This window comes from Ambystoma mexicanum, chromosome 3p, assembly GCF_040938575.1.
Source record: "Ambystoma mexicanum isolate Mex_15411 chromosome 3p, UKY_AmexF1_1, whole genome shotgun sequence".
NCBI classification, from domain to species: Eukaryota; Metazoa; Chordata; class Amphibia; order Caudata; family Ambystomatidae; genus Ambystoma; species Ambystoma mexicanum.
Genome location: NC_090925.1, coordinates 75,859,167 through 75,877,729, shown reverse-complemented (window position 1 = coordinate 75,877,729; position 18,563 = coordinate 75,859,167). Strand labels below are relative to the sequence as shown.

The 18,563-nt window shown below is 40.3% G+C and overlaps 1 protein-coding gene across 4 annotated transcripts in view; it reads right to left on the bottom strand.

Moving 5' to 3' along the window:
- Positions 1-18,563, bottom strand: part of LOC138580121 (zinc finger protein 684-like) — an 84,530-nt gene that overhangs the window by 45,579 nt on the left and 20,388 nt on the right. For 2 of the 4 annotated variants that reach the window (XM_069650401.1, XM_069650400.1), the window contains exon 4: positions 2,164-2,280. The exons of 1 other annotated variant lie outside the window; for it this stretch is intronic. In XM_069650401.1, coding sequence (XP_069506502.1) covers positions 2,164-2,280 — 117 coding nt within the window. Of the gene's footprint in view, positions 1-2,163; positions 2,281-14,390; positions 14,525-18,563 lie in introns of all 4 variants that reach the window. One more of the 4 variants, XM_069650404.1, reaches the window with a different exon arrangement.

Below are 18,563 nucleotides of genomic sequence, written 5' to 3'. Positions count from 1 at the left end.
ACATCTTCCTCTTATGATAAGCCTGACTGCTCTGCCGCTCTACCAAGGTCCTGAGTTAGTACAGACTGATACGAACAGTTGGAGATCTACTTTAACTTTAATAAATTTGTATAGCGCGGCCACTGACCCCAAGGCTTAAGGGCGCTAGATATCGAGGACAGAATACAGACACTCAGGAGCCGTACAAAGACAAAATATGAGCGGAGTTAACAACCAGACAGGTGTTTCATTAAACAGAAGAGTTTTTAATCCCTTTCTGAAGACAACAGTGGAGGTAATTTCTATGAGCTTGTGGGGAAAACCGTTCCAGGATGCTGGTGCTACAGCATAAAAGGCTCCCGATTTCACCTGCGATAGCCTGCAGACGGGAACCTTTAGTAGTGAGCGATTGTTAGATCTTAGATTGTAATTACTGGTTTTTAATACCAGTTCAGGTTAAGGTATGTTGGCTCAGCATTTTTCAGACAATTATGTGTAATCACCATAAGACTGAACTGAATCCTCTCCCTAATTGGTAACCAATGTAAATCCCTTCTCGCATCCGAGATATGATCCCTTCTGCTACGATCAACAATAACTCTCACTGCATTATTCTGCATTACATGGAGTCTGTGGATCTCACAGTTGGGTAAACCAGTCAGTCGACTGCTACAGTAATCTAATCTCGATCCCATGAGGACACGAGCCAAGGTTTTTCGACTTGTCTAAGACAGAAACGGGACGTTCGTGGGACAAAGGTTTGATGTAATAGGCTGCAGAGGTGACTAGACTGTTAACCTGTCCCTTCATATTTAAGTTACAGTCCAGATACACCCCTAGTGTCTTAACCTTCTTTTTAACAAGGGTACACCCATCAATATGTACTTGAGACTACCCATTTTTCATTTTGAGAGTTTTGGTTTCAGTTTCCACAAGCATCAACTCTGTTTTACTTGCATTGAGTGATAGGCCATTAGCAGCCATCCAGTCACCGATAAGGCCTTATATCCTATTGATATTCAGTTAATCTTCAGAAAAAATACCAGTGAGGGATATGATGCACTGAGTACCATCCTCATAGTTTGCAAATTCAATGCCATTGATACCCAGAAAGTCCAAGAATGGAACTGTGAAAATGTAAAATAAGGGGGAAAGGCAAGCGCCCTGCGGCACCCCCTGAATTAGTTCCCTGGGAGTTGCATCGGCCAAAGGATCCATTTTTAGATGTAGTCTTCCAATTATTTTGACTTGTGAAAACTAAAAGATAAAAATACTAACTTGGGAACATACTTATATGATCACTTTACTGTCCATGTCATTTTCACACCAAAAAGTCATGGCTCTAAAATATTTAATACAATATTTCCTGACGCCTTTTGAAATTTATAAACATTAGGATGTTTTTATCACGACTCCCTTTTTGAAAAGTCAGTGCTCTCTCAGCAGTAGAGTTTAGGAGATCCTCACAGCCAGTTTATGTTCATAATCATTTGAACGTGCCTACTACGTCAGAACTGAGTCTTTCACCAAGGAGACCCGGGTCAGATTATATTAAAATCACTTCATTAGAGAGTTGCCCAGATGATGCATTTTGTCTACACAGAAAAGTAAAAATATTTGAAGTTTAAGGAGGTGAATGTTCACTACCTTAGGATTTCACCATGGGACTGCTATGGAGCTGAATACCTTGCACCTCTAGGCTATCCTTAAGCCGGATCATTACTCAAAATAAATCTTCAGATTAATCTTTTTCCTATAATAGGGTCATAGTGCCCCATATTTAAAAAGTCTGACAAAAGCTTACTGCGGGCACGCAATTCCAAGGCCTGTGGACTACCCAAAGTGCAGACCGCTAAATATGCTCATATGCAGCTCCACAAACGTCAGTGCAGAAACAGTGCATTCTCTGCCTAAACAGTTTCACGAAAGGCCCTGGATAAAGTCACTGAGGATTCCTTACCCTACAGCTCCATCTTAAACAACTGCTGGTGTACAAATGCAAAGAGGAAACAACCGCAATCCATTGAAACGCTGCACTGACCACCAGAACCAGCAGCAGGTTTGTAAATCACTGCAGAATATATTTTAAGGAGTCGTAAGGCGGAATGAACAGGAGGCATCCACAGGCCATGAACATGCGTGCCTCAGTGAGGGAGCATGCATTTCTGTTCTTGTCCAACTCACCTTTGCCTGGACTGTGATCGCTTCCCTGCACCTCCAAGGTGCTCTGGCTACTGCAATAAGGATCATCCTCATGTTTAATCCTAACCAGTATGACCGGGCTGACGGCTGGCGGAGTAGCTATGGGGAGGAGAGCACACCGTTACTCTTCAATAGGACTTACTCTGCTCAGCATCAAAACAAAGCCAATGTTATAGCAGGTAGAAAAAATGGAAACACATTTACTTTACATTGTGGTAAAAGAAAACATTCCACGTGATCATCAGCTTACCAAAGGCAGCCTTCTATCAAGAATGTTCACTATTGACACACAATCCTAGTTTTGATATCCTTTATTAGACTCACTGCTAACAACATGCTGAAATGGCACAATGCATTAGGTTTGGAAGTCCCAGATACTCTTCATCAGTCAGTAGCCAAAAAAGAAATAAGAACAAAAATACATTTTGCTGGGTATTTCTTTTGTATAGAAATGTTCTTCACTGACCTTTTATAACTCATCTCAATCAGTAGTCTCTGATGTAGAGGTTTACGGGACTTTGTAAGTACATTTGTGGTACCATCTGAGCAGATTATTTTTATTTAGTCCGATCAGAGGGATTTCTGGCTTAAAAGTTAACTACAAACCTTTCTTTGGAAATTCATACAATGAATGACTGAAAAAGATTTTGATCGGATCTGTAAAACATTAGCCTAAAATAATATCACCAGCAGCAAACGTCCAATGCCTTCTCTCAGAAATTGACACGCTTTCTTGCTCCAGCCACAGTCTAGGGTTTACTAGAGGTCAGCAGTGCTACTCTGAGACAAGATCATCAGTGCAACACGTCAAGTCTAATTATTAGGGTATTTATTCAGCATGGACCTAGCTTCGGGAAGCGACAGAGCGCATTACACTCGTAGGGAAAGTTCAATGCTTTGCACATTTCCTTAATCTATGCCCTTTACAGATAAGTGGTCAGTCAAAATTGATTAAACATATCTAATCAACTATACAGAGGTCAACAGATCTTGTTGAGGTTGTGATTACTTGAGTTGGACGTATATGCACCTGTTAGGAGTATGTGAACTCTGACGAGCAGAAGATGCAAGTATTTCAGAAGAGGTTATAAGAGATTGTGCAAGTTATTTATGAAAACAGTATTGATAATTCTATAAAATGCAAGTTTGGCAGCATTCAAGAAAGCAGTCAATTACTTCATAAATCAGACGACAAGGGAAAATAATTTAAAAATACAGGATTAAGGGCCACAAGGAAAACGTGAGCCATGGATAATACGCTGATGTGAATTAAACTACATCAAGAAACAGAAAAGATATGTCCAGAGCAAAATATGTTTAGAAAAAATGTATCCAAATTTATTAAAGGTGATACAAAAATTGAAAACTAGTGAATAAATCACTCAAAATTATTATACACTGATCATTTTAACATAACAGAACAGCAGCAACAATATGCCGAAAATCGGCTAAAACTTCATCACTCATACTCAACATACATAGTACATACATACACACACAACTCATCATACCGTGGCATACATCCAAAGTACTAAAAACACAGAAAACATGCTAAGAACCAATGGGGAAGAGGAATTCATAACTAGTCCCCATAATAACACTCATTATTGCGGTGTTTACAAACAATAGAAATAATTCACAAACAATCTATTGTCAGGGTGGATAGGAAGAACAAATGCAAAGATCACATCCCTGTAGAATTTTTTCTTCCGACCGGTTTCGACGTGTAGTGGTGGTTAACTGAACGTCTTCCTCAGGAGGTGGGTGTTACCATTCTGAAAAACAAGTACGCAAAAGCGACTATAAGCTACTACATGAAAAAGTCTTTGCCGACTGCCTGTAACATACAATTAAAGAAGGAGAAAAAGGACTGCTGCTAGCAGCCTAAGTTATTAAAAACAATTAAGAACCGTGTATACCATAGTGAAAATAAGCATATACGGCCCCCGCTACAACAGCTGTGTAAACCAGAACAAGAGGGTAAGTGACTCCCAAAAGAGAACCGTGCAAGATGAAAGGGAACCTTCAAGACCATGGTGGATCGGCAACAAGAATGTATATATATAATAATATATATCTAAATACCAAAAAAGCCTGACCAATGGCAATGTCTGTATCTAAAAAGAACTAGTAGTGGACTAACCTGATGAAAACCTAGCTGCTGCAAAAATCTATGCAGTGTAGTGTGGCCAGTCACGCGAGACAATTCAGGACTAAAACATAACCTGAAACCAGAAACAAGACCAGAATGCACTAGGTCAGATAAATAAAAAAATATATATAAAAAAAATAAAAAAATAAATATGCCTATGACTAAGGCAAAAATAATAATAATAGCTCACCTGGAGGGCGCCCCATGCAGTTTAAGATGATCCAGCGCTGCATGTATTTGAAAAGTGAAGAGGCAGCGCAACTTAGCCTGAGCCTTCAACGCCGTCTGTAAATGACTACAAAAGTGGCAAAAGAGCTTCATTACAATGTTAAATGGCAAGCAGTGACCCACGGCTTACCAGAGTACAAGGGCACTGTATGAAATGCCTCTAAAAGATCTCCAATAAAATGGGAGGAAGCCTACAGACAACCACACCGTTCTGGGGGATCCAAAAGGTGTTTAAATGTAAATGCACAAAAAGCCCAATAAATCAAATGGAGCTACGAGCACAATTGAAATGAGAAGGTAAACTTAAGGGCAAATGGTAGCTATCTAAGATAAACGGTGCTATGTTTAAATATAAACACACGAAGTGCCAAATAAATCAATTGGAGCAGCTCGCACAATTGAAATGTAATAGTGAGCTCAAAGGCAACAAACAGTAGTCTAAAGGGCGACGCTGCAAAGTTAATTATGCAGAGGACTGAAGCTGAAAAGCTATTAACATTGCAGGAAGGCTGGCCACACGCTTACCTGCAAAACGGTTGCTGTATAATGGAATTGTCCAGCAACGAGGGAGAACAGATGGTAATCTCTTTGTTTGAAACTAGTTGTAAATTCGAAACGCTACGCATGCGTGTAGGGACCTGCAAGGAGTGGCTGGCTACAGCCAATAGTAAACAAAAGCCTTTTTAAAGGCAAAACTAAAGACTGACTGCGCATGTCAGCAAGTGCTGCCAGTAAAGACATTCCACGAGCAGAACAAAGCGCAAATAATGCAAATAATGCAGCCCAAATTAAAAGGAAATGATGATGAAAAAAACGCCGCTGCTGATAGAAAAAATAATACTAAATAAATACTAGAAAAGGATGAACATCAGACTAAAAAGCAGCGTAAATAAATTTTGGGCTGCCATCACCACACCAAGTGAATTCTGGGAGTTGTAGTCCAATTTAGGCCAGAACCATATAACAGGCCCTGTATCTCTAAGCAATTCTGGAGCTACTATACAATGACTAAAAGAGTGTTTTTAGACCAGAGATAGGCAAGAAAGATGGTAAAAAGCCTTGGCTGAAAAGGCGATAATCTAATGTAAAAGATGTTAAATTGTGTCAATTAAACTAAATAGCTAAACAGTCATAATAGCCATAGAGGGCAAATAGAGAAATGCAGAACAAGCTTGCTAGCGACTATTGAAGTCCCACGACTCCAATGTGTTAAGGCCTTTGTGGAGTGTTTTTAAATTAAACATCCACATTTGTTCTTTGTAGGACAATTTATTAGCCAGTTGTATTGTATTATTAGCAAAACATTTTTCCAAACAAAACCAGATTAAAGAGTCTGGGTTGTGTCCCATTTCTACGCAATGAATCACTAGTGGAGCCGAAAGGTTGCGTGTTCTAATTTTAGACCGGTGCTCATTGATACGTAGATGGACTTCCCTAGAGGTTTTTCCTACATACAAAAGCTGACACGGGCACTGGATAGCATAAATAACATTCTTACTTTTGCACGTAGTGAATGTACGTAGTGCCCAAGATCTACCATTGTAAGAAAAGTCTGTAATTTTTTTAGAAAATTTACAAGCTGCGCACGAAGTGCACGGATAATGGCCTTTAACCTGATTCAGGTTAATATCTCTGACCTGGTTAATGCGAACAGGAAGTCTGGAGGCTCGGGTTAGTTTCTGCCCTAAATTTTTGCTTTTTTTAAAAGCAAATAAAGGTTTCTCTAGCTGGAGATCTGTGGAATTAAGGATCCTCCAATTTTTCAGAACAATAGCTTTAATTGTCTCACTATGTTGGCAAAAAGTGGACACACAAACTAACTGTTCTTTGTCCACAATTTTGTTTTTAGGTCTTAAAAGGGCATCCCGATTGGTATATCGCGCTCTTTTTCTTGAATGTTTGATAAGTTTACGCGGGTATCCGCGATCTAGCAATCTAGTCTGTAGTACGTCCGCATGAGTATTAAATTGTATAAGGTTGGAACAATTGCGGCGTAACCGTAAAAACATCCCATAAGGGAGATTACGTAAAAGACTTTTAGGGTGTTGGCTTTCAAACTGTAGTGTCATGTTCCTTTCTGTGGGTTTTCTATAGAGCTCGGTCTGCAGGAACCCATCCTCGCTGTAAATAGATAGATCTAGGAACGCGATACGGGAGGTAGAGTGTTCCAGGGTAAATTTGATGTTGATGTCTACTTGATTAAGCCACTGAACAAAAAGTTCAAGTGTGGCAATATCACCCTCCCATAGCAGTAAGATGTCGTCAATATACCGACGGTATAACTTGATGTTAGTAATATAGGGATTACCATCATTCAGAACAAAATTCTCTTCAAACAAGGCCATAAAAATAATAGCCAAGTTGGGGGCAAATGCACAGCCCATTGACGTGCCTTTAGTTTGTGTGAAAAACTCATCCTTGAACTTAAAAAAACTGTTACAAAGAACCAATTCCACACATGTGGTCAAAAAATTAGTGGGAACCGTATGTGCAGATGGTCGGCGGTCCAACATAATTTGTAAGCACTGAATAGCCTTATCTTGGGGAATATTGGTATAAAGAGCCTCTATATCTAAGGCCACCAAGATCTGTTTGGAGGCATCAAATGGAAGGCCTTCCACCAAATTAATAACATCCCTAGAATCTAACAGAAATGTAGGCGTCGCCATTGCCAAAGGTTTAATAAACACATCTATGTATTTGGATAACGGCTCTAAAATAGAGCCGCATCCCGAAACTATTGGACGGCCAGGCGGGTTAGATGTGTTCTTATGAATCTTGGGGATGATATAAAAAAGGGGAGTTCTTTCCTCTGAGAAATTAATAAACTCAAATTCTTTTTTAGACAATATTCCCTCTTCAAGTGCTTTTTCAGAAAGACTGGAGATCTTCTTTTTAATCAAAGCAGTAGGATCGGCAATCATTTTACGGTAATGACCTGGAATGTTAAGAAGTCGAATGACCTCTTGATCGTATGACCCCGAATCCCAAACAACTATACCTCCGCCTTTATCAGCACTCTTTATCACAATGGATGGATCTTGTGAGAGAGATTCGATGGCGTGAAATTCAGCTAGTTGAAGATTGGGCCTCATGTTATTTCTGGGATTCTCGAGACATTTAGCAAGTTCTTTGAGCACAATTTTTTCAAAGACAAGGACTTCAGCCGGAAGTTCTGCTATATTGGGAGTAAGTCCTTGTCTTTGAAAAAATTGTGCTCAAAGAACTTGCTAAATGTCTCGAGAATCCCAGAAATAACATGAGGCCCAATCTTCAACTAGCTGAATTTCACGCCATCGAATCTCTCTCACAAGATCCATCCATTGTGATAAAGAGTGCTGATAAAGGCGGAGGTATAGTTGTTTGGGATTCGGGGTCATACGATCAAGAGGTCATTCGACTTCTTAACATTCCAGGTCATTACCGTAAAATGATTGCCGATCCTACTGCTTTGATTAAAAAGAAGATCTCCAGTCTTTCTGAAAAAGCACTTGAAGAGGGAATATTGTCTAAAAAAGAATTTGAGTTTATTAATTTCTCAGAGGAAAGAACTCCCCTTTTTTATATCATCCCCAAGATTCATAAGAACACATCTAACCCGCCTGGCCGTCCAATAGTTTCGGGATGCGGCTCTATTTTAGAGCCGTTATCCAAATACATAGATGTGTTTATTAAACCTTTGGCAATGGCGACGCCTACATTTCTGTTAGATTCTAGGGATGTTATTAATTTGGTGGAAGGCCTTCCATTTGATGCCTCCAAACAGATCTTGGTGGCCTTAGATATAGAGGCTCTTTATACCAATATTCCCCAAGATAAGGCTATTCAGTGCTTACAAATTATGTTGGACCGCCGACCATCTGCACATACGGTTCCCACTAATTTTTTGACCACATGTGTGGAATTGGTTCTTTGTAACAGTTTTTTTAAGTTCAAGGATGAGTTTTTCACACAAACTAAAGGCACGTCAATGGGCTGTGCATTTGCCCCCAACTTGGCTATTATTTTTATGGCCTTGTTTGAAGAGAATTTTGTTCTGAATGATGGTAATCCCTATATTACTAACATCAAGTTATACCGTCGGTATATTGACGACATCTTACTGCTATGGGAGGGTGATATTGCCACACTTGAACTTTTTGTTCAGTGGCTTAATCAAGTAGACATCAACATCAAATTTACCCTGGAACACTCTACCTCCCGTATCGCGTTCCTAGATCTATCTATTTACAGCGAGGATGGGTTCCTGCAGACCGAGCTCTATAGAAAACCCACAGAAAGGAACATGACACTACAGTTTGAAAGCCAACACCCTAAAAGTCTTTTACGTAATCTCCCTTATGGGATGTTTTTACGGTTACGCCGCAATTGTTCCAACCTTATACAATTTAATACTCATGCGGACGTACTACAGACTAGATTGCTAGATCGCGGATACCCGCGTAAACTTATCAAACATTCAAGAAAAAGAGCGCGATATACCAATCGGGATGCCCTTTTAAGACCTAAAAACAAAATTGTGGACAAAGAACAGTTAGTTTGTGTGTCCACTTTTTGCCAACATAGTGAGACAATTAAAGCTATTGTTCTGAAAAATTGGAGGATCCTTAATTCCACAGATCTCCAGCTAGAGAAACCTTTATTTGCTTTTAAAAAAAGCAAAAATTTAGGGCAGAAACTAACCCGAGCCTCCAGACTTCCTGTTCGCATTAACCAGGTCAGAGATATTAACCTGAATCAGGTTAAAGGCCATTATCCGTGCACTTCGTGCGCAGCTTGTAAATTTTCTAAAAAAATTACAGACTTTTCTTACAATGGTAGATCTTGGGCACTACGTACATTCACTACGTGCAAAAGTAAGAATGTTATTTATGCTATCCAGTGCCCGTGTCAGCTTTTGTATGTAGGAAAAACCTCTAGGGAAGTCCATCTACGTATCAATGAGCACCGGTCTAAAATTAGAACACGCAACCTTTCGGCTCCACTAGTGATTCATTGCGTAGAAATGGGACACAACCCAGACTCTTTAATCTGGTTTTGTTTGGAAAAATGTTTTGCTAATAATACAATACAACTGGCTAATAAATTGTCCTACAAAGAACAAATGTGGATGTTTAATTTAAAAACACTCCACAAAGGCCTTAACACATTGGAGTCGTGGGACTTCAATAGTCGCTAGCAAGCTTGTTCTGCATTTCTCTATTTGCCCTCTATGGCTATTATGACTGTTTAGCTATTTAGTTTAATTGACACAATTTAACATCTTTTACATTAGATTATCGCCTTTTCAGCCAAGGCTTTTTACCATCTTTCTTGCCTATCTCTGGTCTAAAAACACTCTTTTAGTCATTGTATAGTAGCTCCAGAATTGCTTAGAGATACAGGGCCTGTTATATGGTTCTGGCCTAAATTGGACTACAACTCCCAGAATTCACTTGGTGTGGTGATGGCAGCCCAAAATTTATTTACGCTGCTTTTTAGTCTGATGTTCATCCTTTTCTAGTATTTATTTAGTATTATTTTTTCTATCAGCAGCGGCGTTTTTTTCATCATCATTTCCTTTTAATTTGGGCTGCATTATTTGCATTATTTGCGCTTTGTTCTGCTCGTGGAATGTCTTTACTGGCAGCACTTGCTGACATGCGCAGTCAGTCTTTAGTTTTGCCTTTAAAAAGGCTTTTGTTTACTATTGGCTGTAGCCAGCCACTCCTTGCAGGTCCCTACACGCATGCGTAGCGTTTCGAATTTACAACTAGTTTCAAACAAAGAGATTACCATCTGTTCTCCCTCGTTGCTGGACAATTCCATTATACAGCAACCGTTTTGCAGGTAAGCGTGTGGCCAGCCTTCCTGCAATGTTAATAGCTTTTCAGCTTCAGTCCTCTGCATAATTAACTTTGCAGCGTCGCCCTTTAGACTACTGTTTGTTGCCTTTGAGCTCACTATTACATTTCAATTGTGCGAGCTGCTCCAATTGATTTATTTGGCACTTCGTGTGTTTATATTTAAACATAGCACCGTTTATCTTAGATAGCTACCATTTGCCCTTAAGTTTACCTTCTCATTTCAATTGTGCTCGTAGCTCCATTTGATTTATTGGGCTTTTTGTGCATTTACATTTAAACACCTTTTGGATCCCCCAGAACGGTGTGGTTGTCTGTAGGCTTCCTCCCATTTTATTGGAGATCTTTTAGAGGCATTTCATACAGTGCCCTTGTACTCTGGTAAGCCGTGGGTCACTGCTTGCCATTTAACATTGTAATGAAGCTCTTTTGCCACTTTTGTAGTCATTTACAGACGGCGTTGAAGGCTCAGGCTAAGTTGCGCTGCCTCTTCACTTTTCAAATACATGCAGCGCTGGATCATCTTAAACTGCATGGGGCGCCCTCCAGGTGAGCTATTATTATTATTTTTGCCTTAGTCATAGGCATATTTATTTTTTTATTTTTTTTATATATATTTTTTTATTTATCTGACCTAGTGCATTCTGGTCTTGTTTCTGGTTTCAGGTTATGTTTTAGTCCTGAATTGTCTCGCGTGACTGGCCACACTACACTGCATAGATTTTTGCAGCAGCTAGGTTTTCATCAGGTTAGTCCACTACTAGTTCTTTTTAGATACAGACATTGCCATTGGTCAGGCTTTTTTGGTATTTAGATATATATTATTATATATATACATTCTTGTTGCCGATCCACCATGGTCTTGAAGGTTCCCTTTCATCTTGCACGGTTCTCTTTTGGGAGTCACTTACCCTCTTGTTCTGGTTTACACAGCTGTTGTAGCGGGGGCCGTATATGCTTATTTTCACTATGGTATACACGGTTCTTAATTGTTTTTAATAACTTAGGCTGCTAGCAGCAGTCCTTTTTCTCCTTCTTTAATTGTATGTTACAGGCAGTCGGCAAAGACTTTTTCATGTAGTAGCTTATAGTCGCTTTTGCGTACTTGTTTTTCAGAATGGTAACACCCACCTCCTGAGGAAGACGTTCAGTTAACCACCACTACACGTCGAAACCGGTCGAGAGAAAAAATTCTACAGGGATGTGATCTTTGCATTTGTTCTTCCTATCCACCCTGACAATAGATTGTTTGTGAATTATTTCTATTGTTTGTAAACACCGCAATAATGAGTGTTATTATGGGGACTAGTTATGAATTCCTCTTCCCCATTGGTTCTTAGCATGTTTTCTGTGTTTTTAGTACTTTGGATGTATGCCACGGTATGATGAGTTGTGTGTGTATGTATGTACTATGTATGTTGAGTATGAGTGATGAAGTTTTAGCCGATTTTCGGCATATTGTTGCTGCTGTTCTGTTATGTTAAAATGATCAGTGTATAATAATTTTGAGTGATTTATTCACTAGTTTTCAATTTTTGTATCACCTTTAATAAATTTGGATACATTTTTTCTAAACATATTTTGCTCTGGACATATCTTTTCTGTTTCTTGATGTTATTATAATACTCTGGTCCAGAGGCTAGAGTTACCCTGCTCCTTTCAGTGTGTGAATTAAACTACAAACATTTTTAATGTCTCTAGAAAAGTACTCAACAACACAAGGTAACAAAACATATAGTCCCTCACCCATTTAGCTGGATGTAAAACTCCAAGCTAAGGGAGCCCTAACCTTGACAGCAAATGATGGGACCAATTCAGCATGCAAGGCTGTCTGGGCTTCTCTGTAATACTGTCCTAGGGAACACAGTGTTCAATTATGAACTGGGTGGGCAGGGTGTTCCAAGCACAAAATGTAACAGTGATTATTTCAAATGACAAAATAGGATTTAAACATCTTTCAGAAAGGCATAAACAAACAATCCAGCAAATAATTACAAGTTGCACAGTAAGAGGTGTTCAAGAATTTCACAAATGGAGCAATAGCTATTGATCGGTTCTAGGGAAGGTTTTTGAGGCAAGTTACTGGATGTACACATTCAGTGGGATGGTGTTCTGGGGAAACAGAATTTGTTTATTTAGGCATTTTAGACCCTGTCCGGTTTCAGTATAAGGAGTCATGGCCCTGAAGAGCGTGTTAAAGTTGAAGGGGGTTTACAGGACCATGACTTCCGTCAGCTGTGTGGAAGTTAGGGGATGGGGTTTTGCGTGGGGAGATAAAAAAAATATATATATATACATATATATATATATTTTTTTTTTAAGTCCATCTATCTGGGGTCGTTCTGGCTCACAAGTGGCTGGTTTGCCAGGTGGCTCACATGATGGAGGAGGGGGGCTTGGTAAACCATGACGGGTAGGGACCACCAAGTGGCAGTCAGGGGAGGACCGCACCTGCCAGGTACAGCCCACTGAGTATCTAGTGCAGCGGCTGGGTCGTACCAGGCACCTGGATCATGTATACCAGGACAGACCCGGGTTTGAGATTAGGAGCCAGGCCCAGAGATTTCAGAGGGTCCAGGTCCCAGGCTGTCAGGTGTGGCCCAGGCAAGGAGAAGAGTGGTGCTTGCGGCAGGCTCCCAAAGGTGCTCCTTTGATGAGAGGGGTACAGTGCTGAGAGCCACACCCACAGCGCACATCAGGGTCTGAGACGGCCTCCCCGTATTGGCTAATTTCTGAGCCATACCAGCTCATATAACCCAGAAATTGGGCAATGGGGAGATGCCATGTCACTTCCTTAGAAGATGATGGATTTTAAATACAGTACTTTTATAGTGTTCAGTTTCCATGGCATGCTGTTTCTTATCACCGTTGATGACAAAGGGACCAGAGTACAACTAGCAATGCAGCTACTAGGAGCCATATGCAGAGAGGAACAAGTGAGCCTGGCATGTTCTTTTAAATCTCATACATCGTGTTTGAGATGGAGAGATGGTGGAAGGGAGGTCCAGCTGCAGCAGCCTTGATGGAGGAAGCTACTGACAAAAGTAACATTATGGCTTCTAGAATACAGAATGCAGTGTATTGAGGGGGTGGAGGGTGAGGTGGACATTTTTGCTGCTTTTAAGCCTTAAATTGTCTAGTCTTTTGGCTGAATTGTTTGTTGTTGACCTTACTTTTGAGTACGTGAGGTTCTTTTTAAACCTCACTTTCCACTGGAACTCTTATTTTTGGGAAGACCTGTGTGACGAATCGTGAGATTCAGTTACTTTTCCCAAGGGTGGGGGCATAGAGGGGAGCCCCTTCCTGTGAGGGTGGGGAGGTGAGTTCGCTACGCAACATTCCCCCCTAGGGGTGGCAGTAAGTGGGACCTCACAGGGGAATAAAGACTCCCTTTCTGGTGAGGAACTCGCTTTTCATTATTCTCATACACTCAATACCACCCTATCAGTTGAAAGACAACTAGACTCCTCTTACATATGTTATTGGAATGTAAATCTGCCTGGTACTGTGATGAGTAAGAACAACGGAGTGAAAGAACGCCCTTCTTGTGAAGCACTGAGACAGAGAAACTTAAAGGAACTATGCAGAGTAGAACTCTACAAAGGAAGTACTATCCTGAGAAGCCCCAGCTTCGCGTAATAAAAGTTGGAAGAACAAGAGGATGTCAGAACGAGACCTTAGACTTACAAACCAGATGGAGATGTGAAACTGGTGACTTGGGAAGAGCGCTGCTTCACCTGGTTACAGGCGGTTGTATACGAATTGTTCGAGTTACAATTGCTCGAATTACAATTGACTGAATTGTGAAGGTCAATTGTGACATATATGCGGGGGAAACCCCCCGCAACCCAGACCCAATGCAAACCCCCCAAAACCATATATATATATATATTCAGTCAATTGTGAAAAGGTCAATTGTGACCCTTTAAAATCGGTCAATTGTTCATTCGAACAATTGTAAACTAACAATTCGGGTAATACCTTACAGGCGGCATGAGAGAAGTGCCCACAGTGCACGAAGAGGGAAACCAACTTGAGCAAGTCGGTACCACAGCTGTTAGTCGCAGGAGGGACATCCATGAAGGGGTCAGGAGGATCCCCAATCCAAAAGGTGCATAACCTAAAGCAAACCAAAGAAAGACATGGGAAGGTCTATTTAAATGTGTACACAAGAGAATCCAGAAAAACAGCTTCCCACCTTCAAGGTTTGATAGCTTACACAAATCGCCCAAACACTGTTGTGGAATATATTAGAGATGAACTATTTCACATATTTTAATCAATTTTTACAAAACATACAAACATTAAAAGTAGATCACATTAAAACACATCATAGAAAAAGCCTCGTAGGGCTAGTACTAAGAAGACCTTGGTTAGCCAAATGAGTACTACTTGTCACAGCATAATTGTGAGGTTAGTAGGAACGTGAGGGAAACATTTCAATCAATTAATTGACCCTCCTGTTATTGTAGGCTTATCCTTGATTTAGTCGACACTGAAAATGTGTTTCTAGGTCCTAAGAAACTGCGACTGTGTACAGCAACTTAATCTGGTTTGTAACGTCCAATGGACTCGTCTTCAGGACACTGTAGTGGTACAGGTGGATTACAAATGGCCCATCATATGGAAATCTTCAATCTTGACAATCTAAAAACCAAAACGAATTTGTATCGGTAACAGTATCTTTTTTTTTTTTTTTTTTTAAAAAACATAAAATGGTTTGTATCTGTATCTGGCGTATGTAGTTATCATCACTAACCTTCTAATTTCTTTAATGGCGTGTGAGGCATCATCTACAGTAAAGATGACCATATTTCTTGATCGTTTGGTATATCAATCCTCATTTTAGTATAGCTATAGGACAGGAAATAAAAATGGATGCATCCTGTTGATCCTAATAGCATTTTACATCATTTCATCTAAATGCAGATGTACGATTTCCACTTAGAAAATTGCAAACATTTCCTTTACAGAGTTAGAGCATTTCTGCTAGTTCACCCCCCTTCCCCCTCCTGTGTCATCATTAGGGTATCTCTAGAACAGCATAATTGTCTCAGCGGTAGTTCCAATATGCACAATGCAACTTTTATAGAAAAAGTTGCATGTCTCTTGTCTACTGGTCCATCTACACTAGAAATGTATGCCATTTCAAATAGATTACCTTGACGCGAAGGGTTTTTGGCTCTCTCGCGGTTTCTGCATCGTCGTGATTGACTAGAAGAGTCTATTCAGAACCGGCTTGATGGAACTGATCGCGGTCTAACAGACGAAAAAAGGGGGGGACACTATCAGACTAAATATTGGGTATGTCGGTTGGAACCGCTATTTGATAGGAGAACTGCACTGCGCCGTGTGGGGCAGCACTAACTTGGTTAATGCCCAGTTAATTACCCAGCACACACCATCCGCAGATCGTTGAAACGGGCCAGCACCATCAATAGAGAACAATGCCTCGAGAAACAACTCAGGGTAAAAGAGGACAAAGTCACATGTGTATCTACATATTCACCACTCAGAAATGACCTCCGTAGATGCATTTTGAAAAATTATGGCACAATACAAACTGAAGATTTCACTTTGAACACACCGCGTTCTGCATTCAGATGGATGTCTAACCTACGGGACAAATTGGTGCACACGTATGACACAAAAAGGGGGAGGGGGGAGTTTACTAGCAGAAATGCATGATACTCTAACCCTGTAAAGGAAATGTTTGCAATTTTATAACTGGAAATCATACATCTGCATTTAGATGAAGTGATGTAAAATGCAATTAGGAGAAACAGGATGCATCCATTTTTATTTTGTTTCCTGCCCTATAGCTATACTAAAATGAGGATTGATATACCAAACAATCAAGAAATACGGTCATCTTTAATGTAGATAATGCCTCACACTCCATTAAAGAAATTAGAAGGTTAGTGATGATAGCTACATACAACGGATACAGATACAAAAAGTTTTTTTTTTTTTTAAAAAGATACTGTTAATAATAAGAATTCGTTATGGTTTTTAGATTGTCAAGATTGAAGATTTCCATATGATGGGCTATTTGTAAACCACCTGTACCAATACCAGCCCTACAGATAAGGGGTGTATCGGCCATTTTTACTCCCTAAAAATAGGCAAATACTCCCGTAAAATTAAAATAGGGAGTAAAAATACTCCCAACAAAAAACAAGGAACACACATGTAGAACCTTGTGCCCCTGCTTTCACCCAAACATATGCGTGGATATGTTTGGGCGAGTAGTGCATGTAGTACAAGAGGAAGGCATTACTACTATTAGTGCCTGATAAGTAAACATGTATCTTTTAATGTACATGATTAACTAGGGGCAAAGAAACTATTATTACAGAAACAATTCCGTTTTCCTGTTTAATCATTTTTATTCGCTTATAAAAATACTCCCATTGGGAAATAGACTTACGTTTTTACTCCCCAAAAAATCATTTTACTCCCAACTTTAAAAAGTAGGGAGTAAAATGCCCCCACTTCAAAATCTTATCTGGAGCATTGACCACTACACAGTGTCCTGAAGACGGGTCCATTGGACGTTACAAACCAGATTAAGTCGGTTGTACACAGTCAGTTTCTTAGGACCTAGAAACACATTTTCAGTGTTGACTAAGGGTAAGCCTACAATAACAGGAGGGTCAATTAATTGATTGACATGTTTCCCTCACGTCCCTACTAACCTCACAATTATCGCTGTGACAAGTAGTACTCATTTGGCTAACCATGGGCTTCTTAGTACCAGCCCTACAAGGCCATTTTCTATGATGTGTTTTAATGTGATCTACTTTTAATGTTTGTACGTTTTGTATACATTGATTAAAATATGTGAATTAGTTAATCTCTGTCTAATATATTCCATGACAGTGTTTGGGTGATTTTTGTAAGCTATCAAACCTTAGACGTGTGAAGGTGGGAAGCTGTTTTTGTGGATTCTCTTGTGTGTACACATGTCCTCTCCCACATAGCCCCCGAAAAAGAGGACTTTTACACTCTACATTATATACCTGCAAGGTCCATTTAAAGACAGAGAAAAAAACTGAAGCAAAGGTAACAGATTTGTGTGGTGGTGCGAGAGGACTGAGAAAACCATACCATTTACTGGCCGATGCCACAAATAGGCAGGGAGGTGTGTCCAAAGAAGTAGAGTGTGCGGATCTCAGAGCGGTCCTGACTGAAAGCCAAAAAGAGTGATGCTGACCGTGTGACACATATGTACAAGTACAGAGAAAATACGAACAGAACGATTGGAGAGAGACTACCCGTACCAGTGAGTGTCAAGATCATAAAAGGAGTGAGAATCATTCACGGACTCATCATACTCGTCACAGTGAAGGGTGTCAACTTTTCCTCCATATTTTATGGAACCCCAAACGTTCTGCTTTTGCACTTTGACCTGACTTTTTGCAGTGAAGTGAAGCCTTCAGCGTCGTCACTCCGCTGGCCTTTTCTCATAGGTTATGGGGAAACTGGCCAGTCCATCAGACTGTCAGTACTGGGAAACTGTGTTTCCCTTAGTCTTTTGACTTTATTGCTAGCTGGAGTAATAACACTGAACAATGCATCGTCCAATGCGCACTGGGGTTTATTTTGTGTGACCCTACGGTACACTCAAAGGGATTTTTTGGTTATCTAAGATGTGCTCAAGGACAAACTGGCGACAGCTGTTTTTTCACAATTTGTACTGTATTTTACCTTAGCTTTGCCTTGTTTGGCTACTATTTTTACTGTATTTTACCTTAGCTTTTCCGTGTTTGGCTACTAACTGCGGCTAGTGTTCTTACATGGTCGTGCCACAAGGTTTTTCGTTTGTTCATTGTCTATCTTGTCTTTTTGGCTTCTTCCTGCCTTCTCAGGTCAAGAAAATACTTTTATGGTCATGCATTTGCCCGGGAAAGCTAAGCTTTCCCCACGTTGGTGCAGGGCATGTATGTTAGAGGCCTGGAAGTGGGTTGGAACTTGCTAGTCCCAATTCACAAACTGGTTTCTGTATGATCTGAGTGTATGCATGAGTTTCACCAACATTGGTCCCTGATTGGACCATTGCTGGGGTGTGAGGGGGAGCTCTGCGATTGGTTGGGCTGGGTTTCGGTGCTCCCCCAAGTTGGCCATCAGAGGAAGAATCCTGTAGCCATTCCACAGAG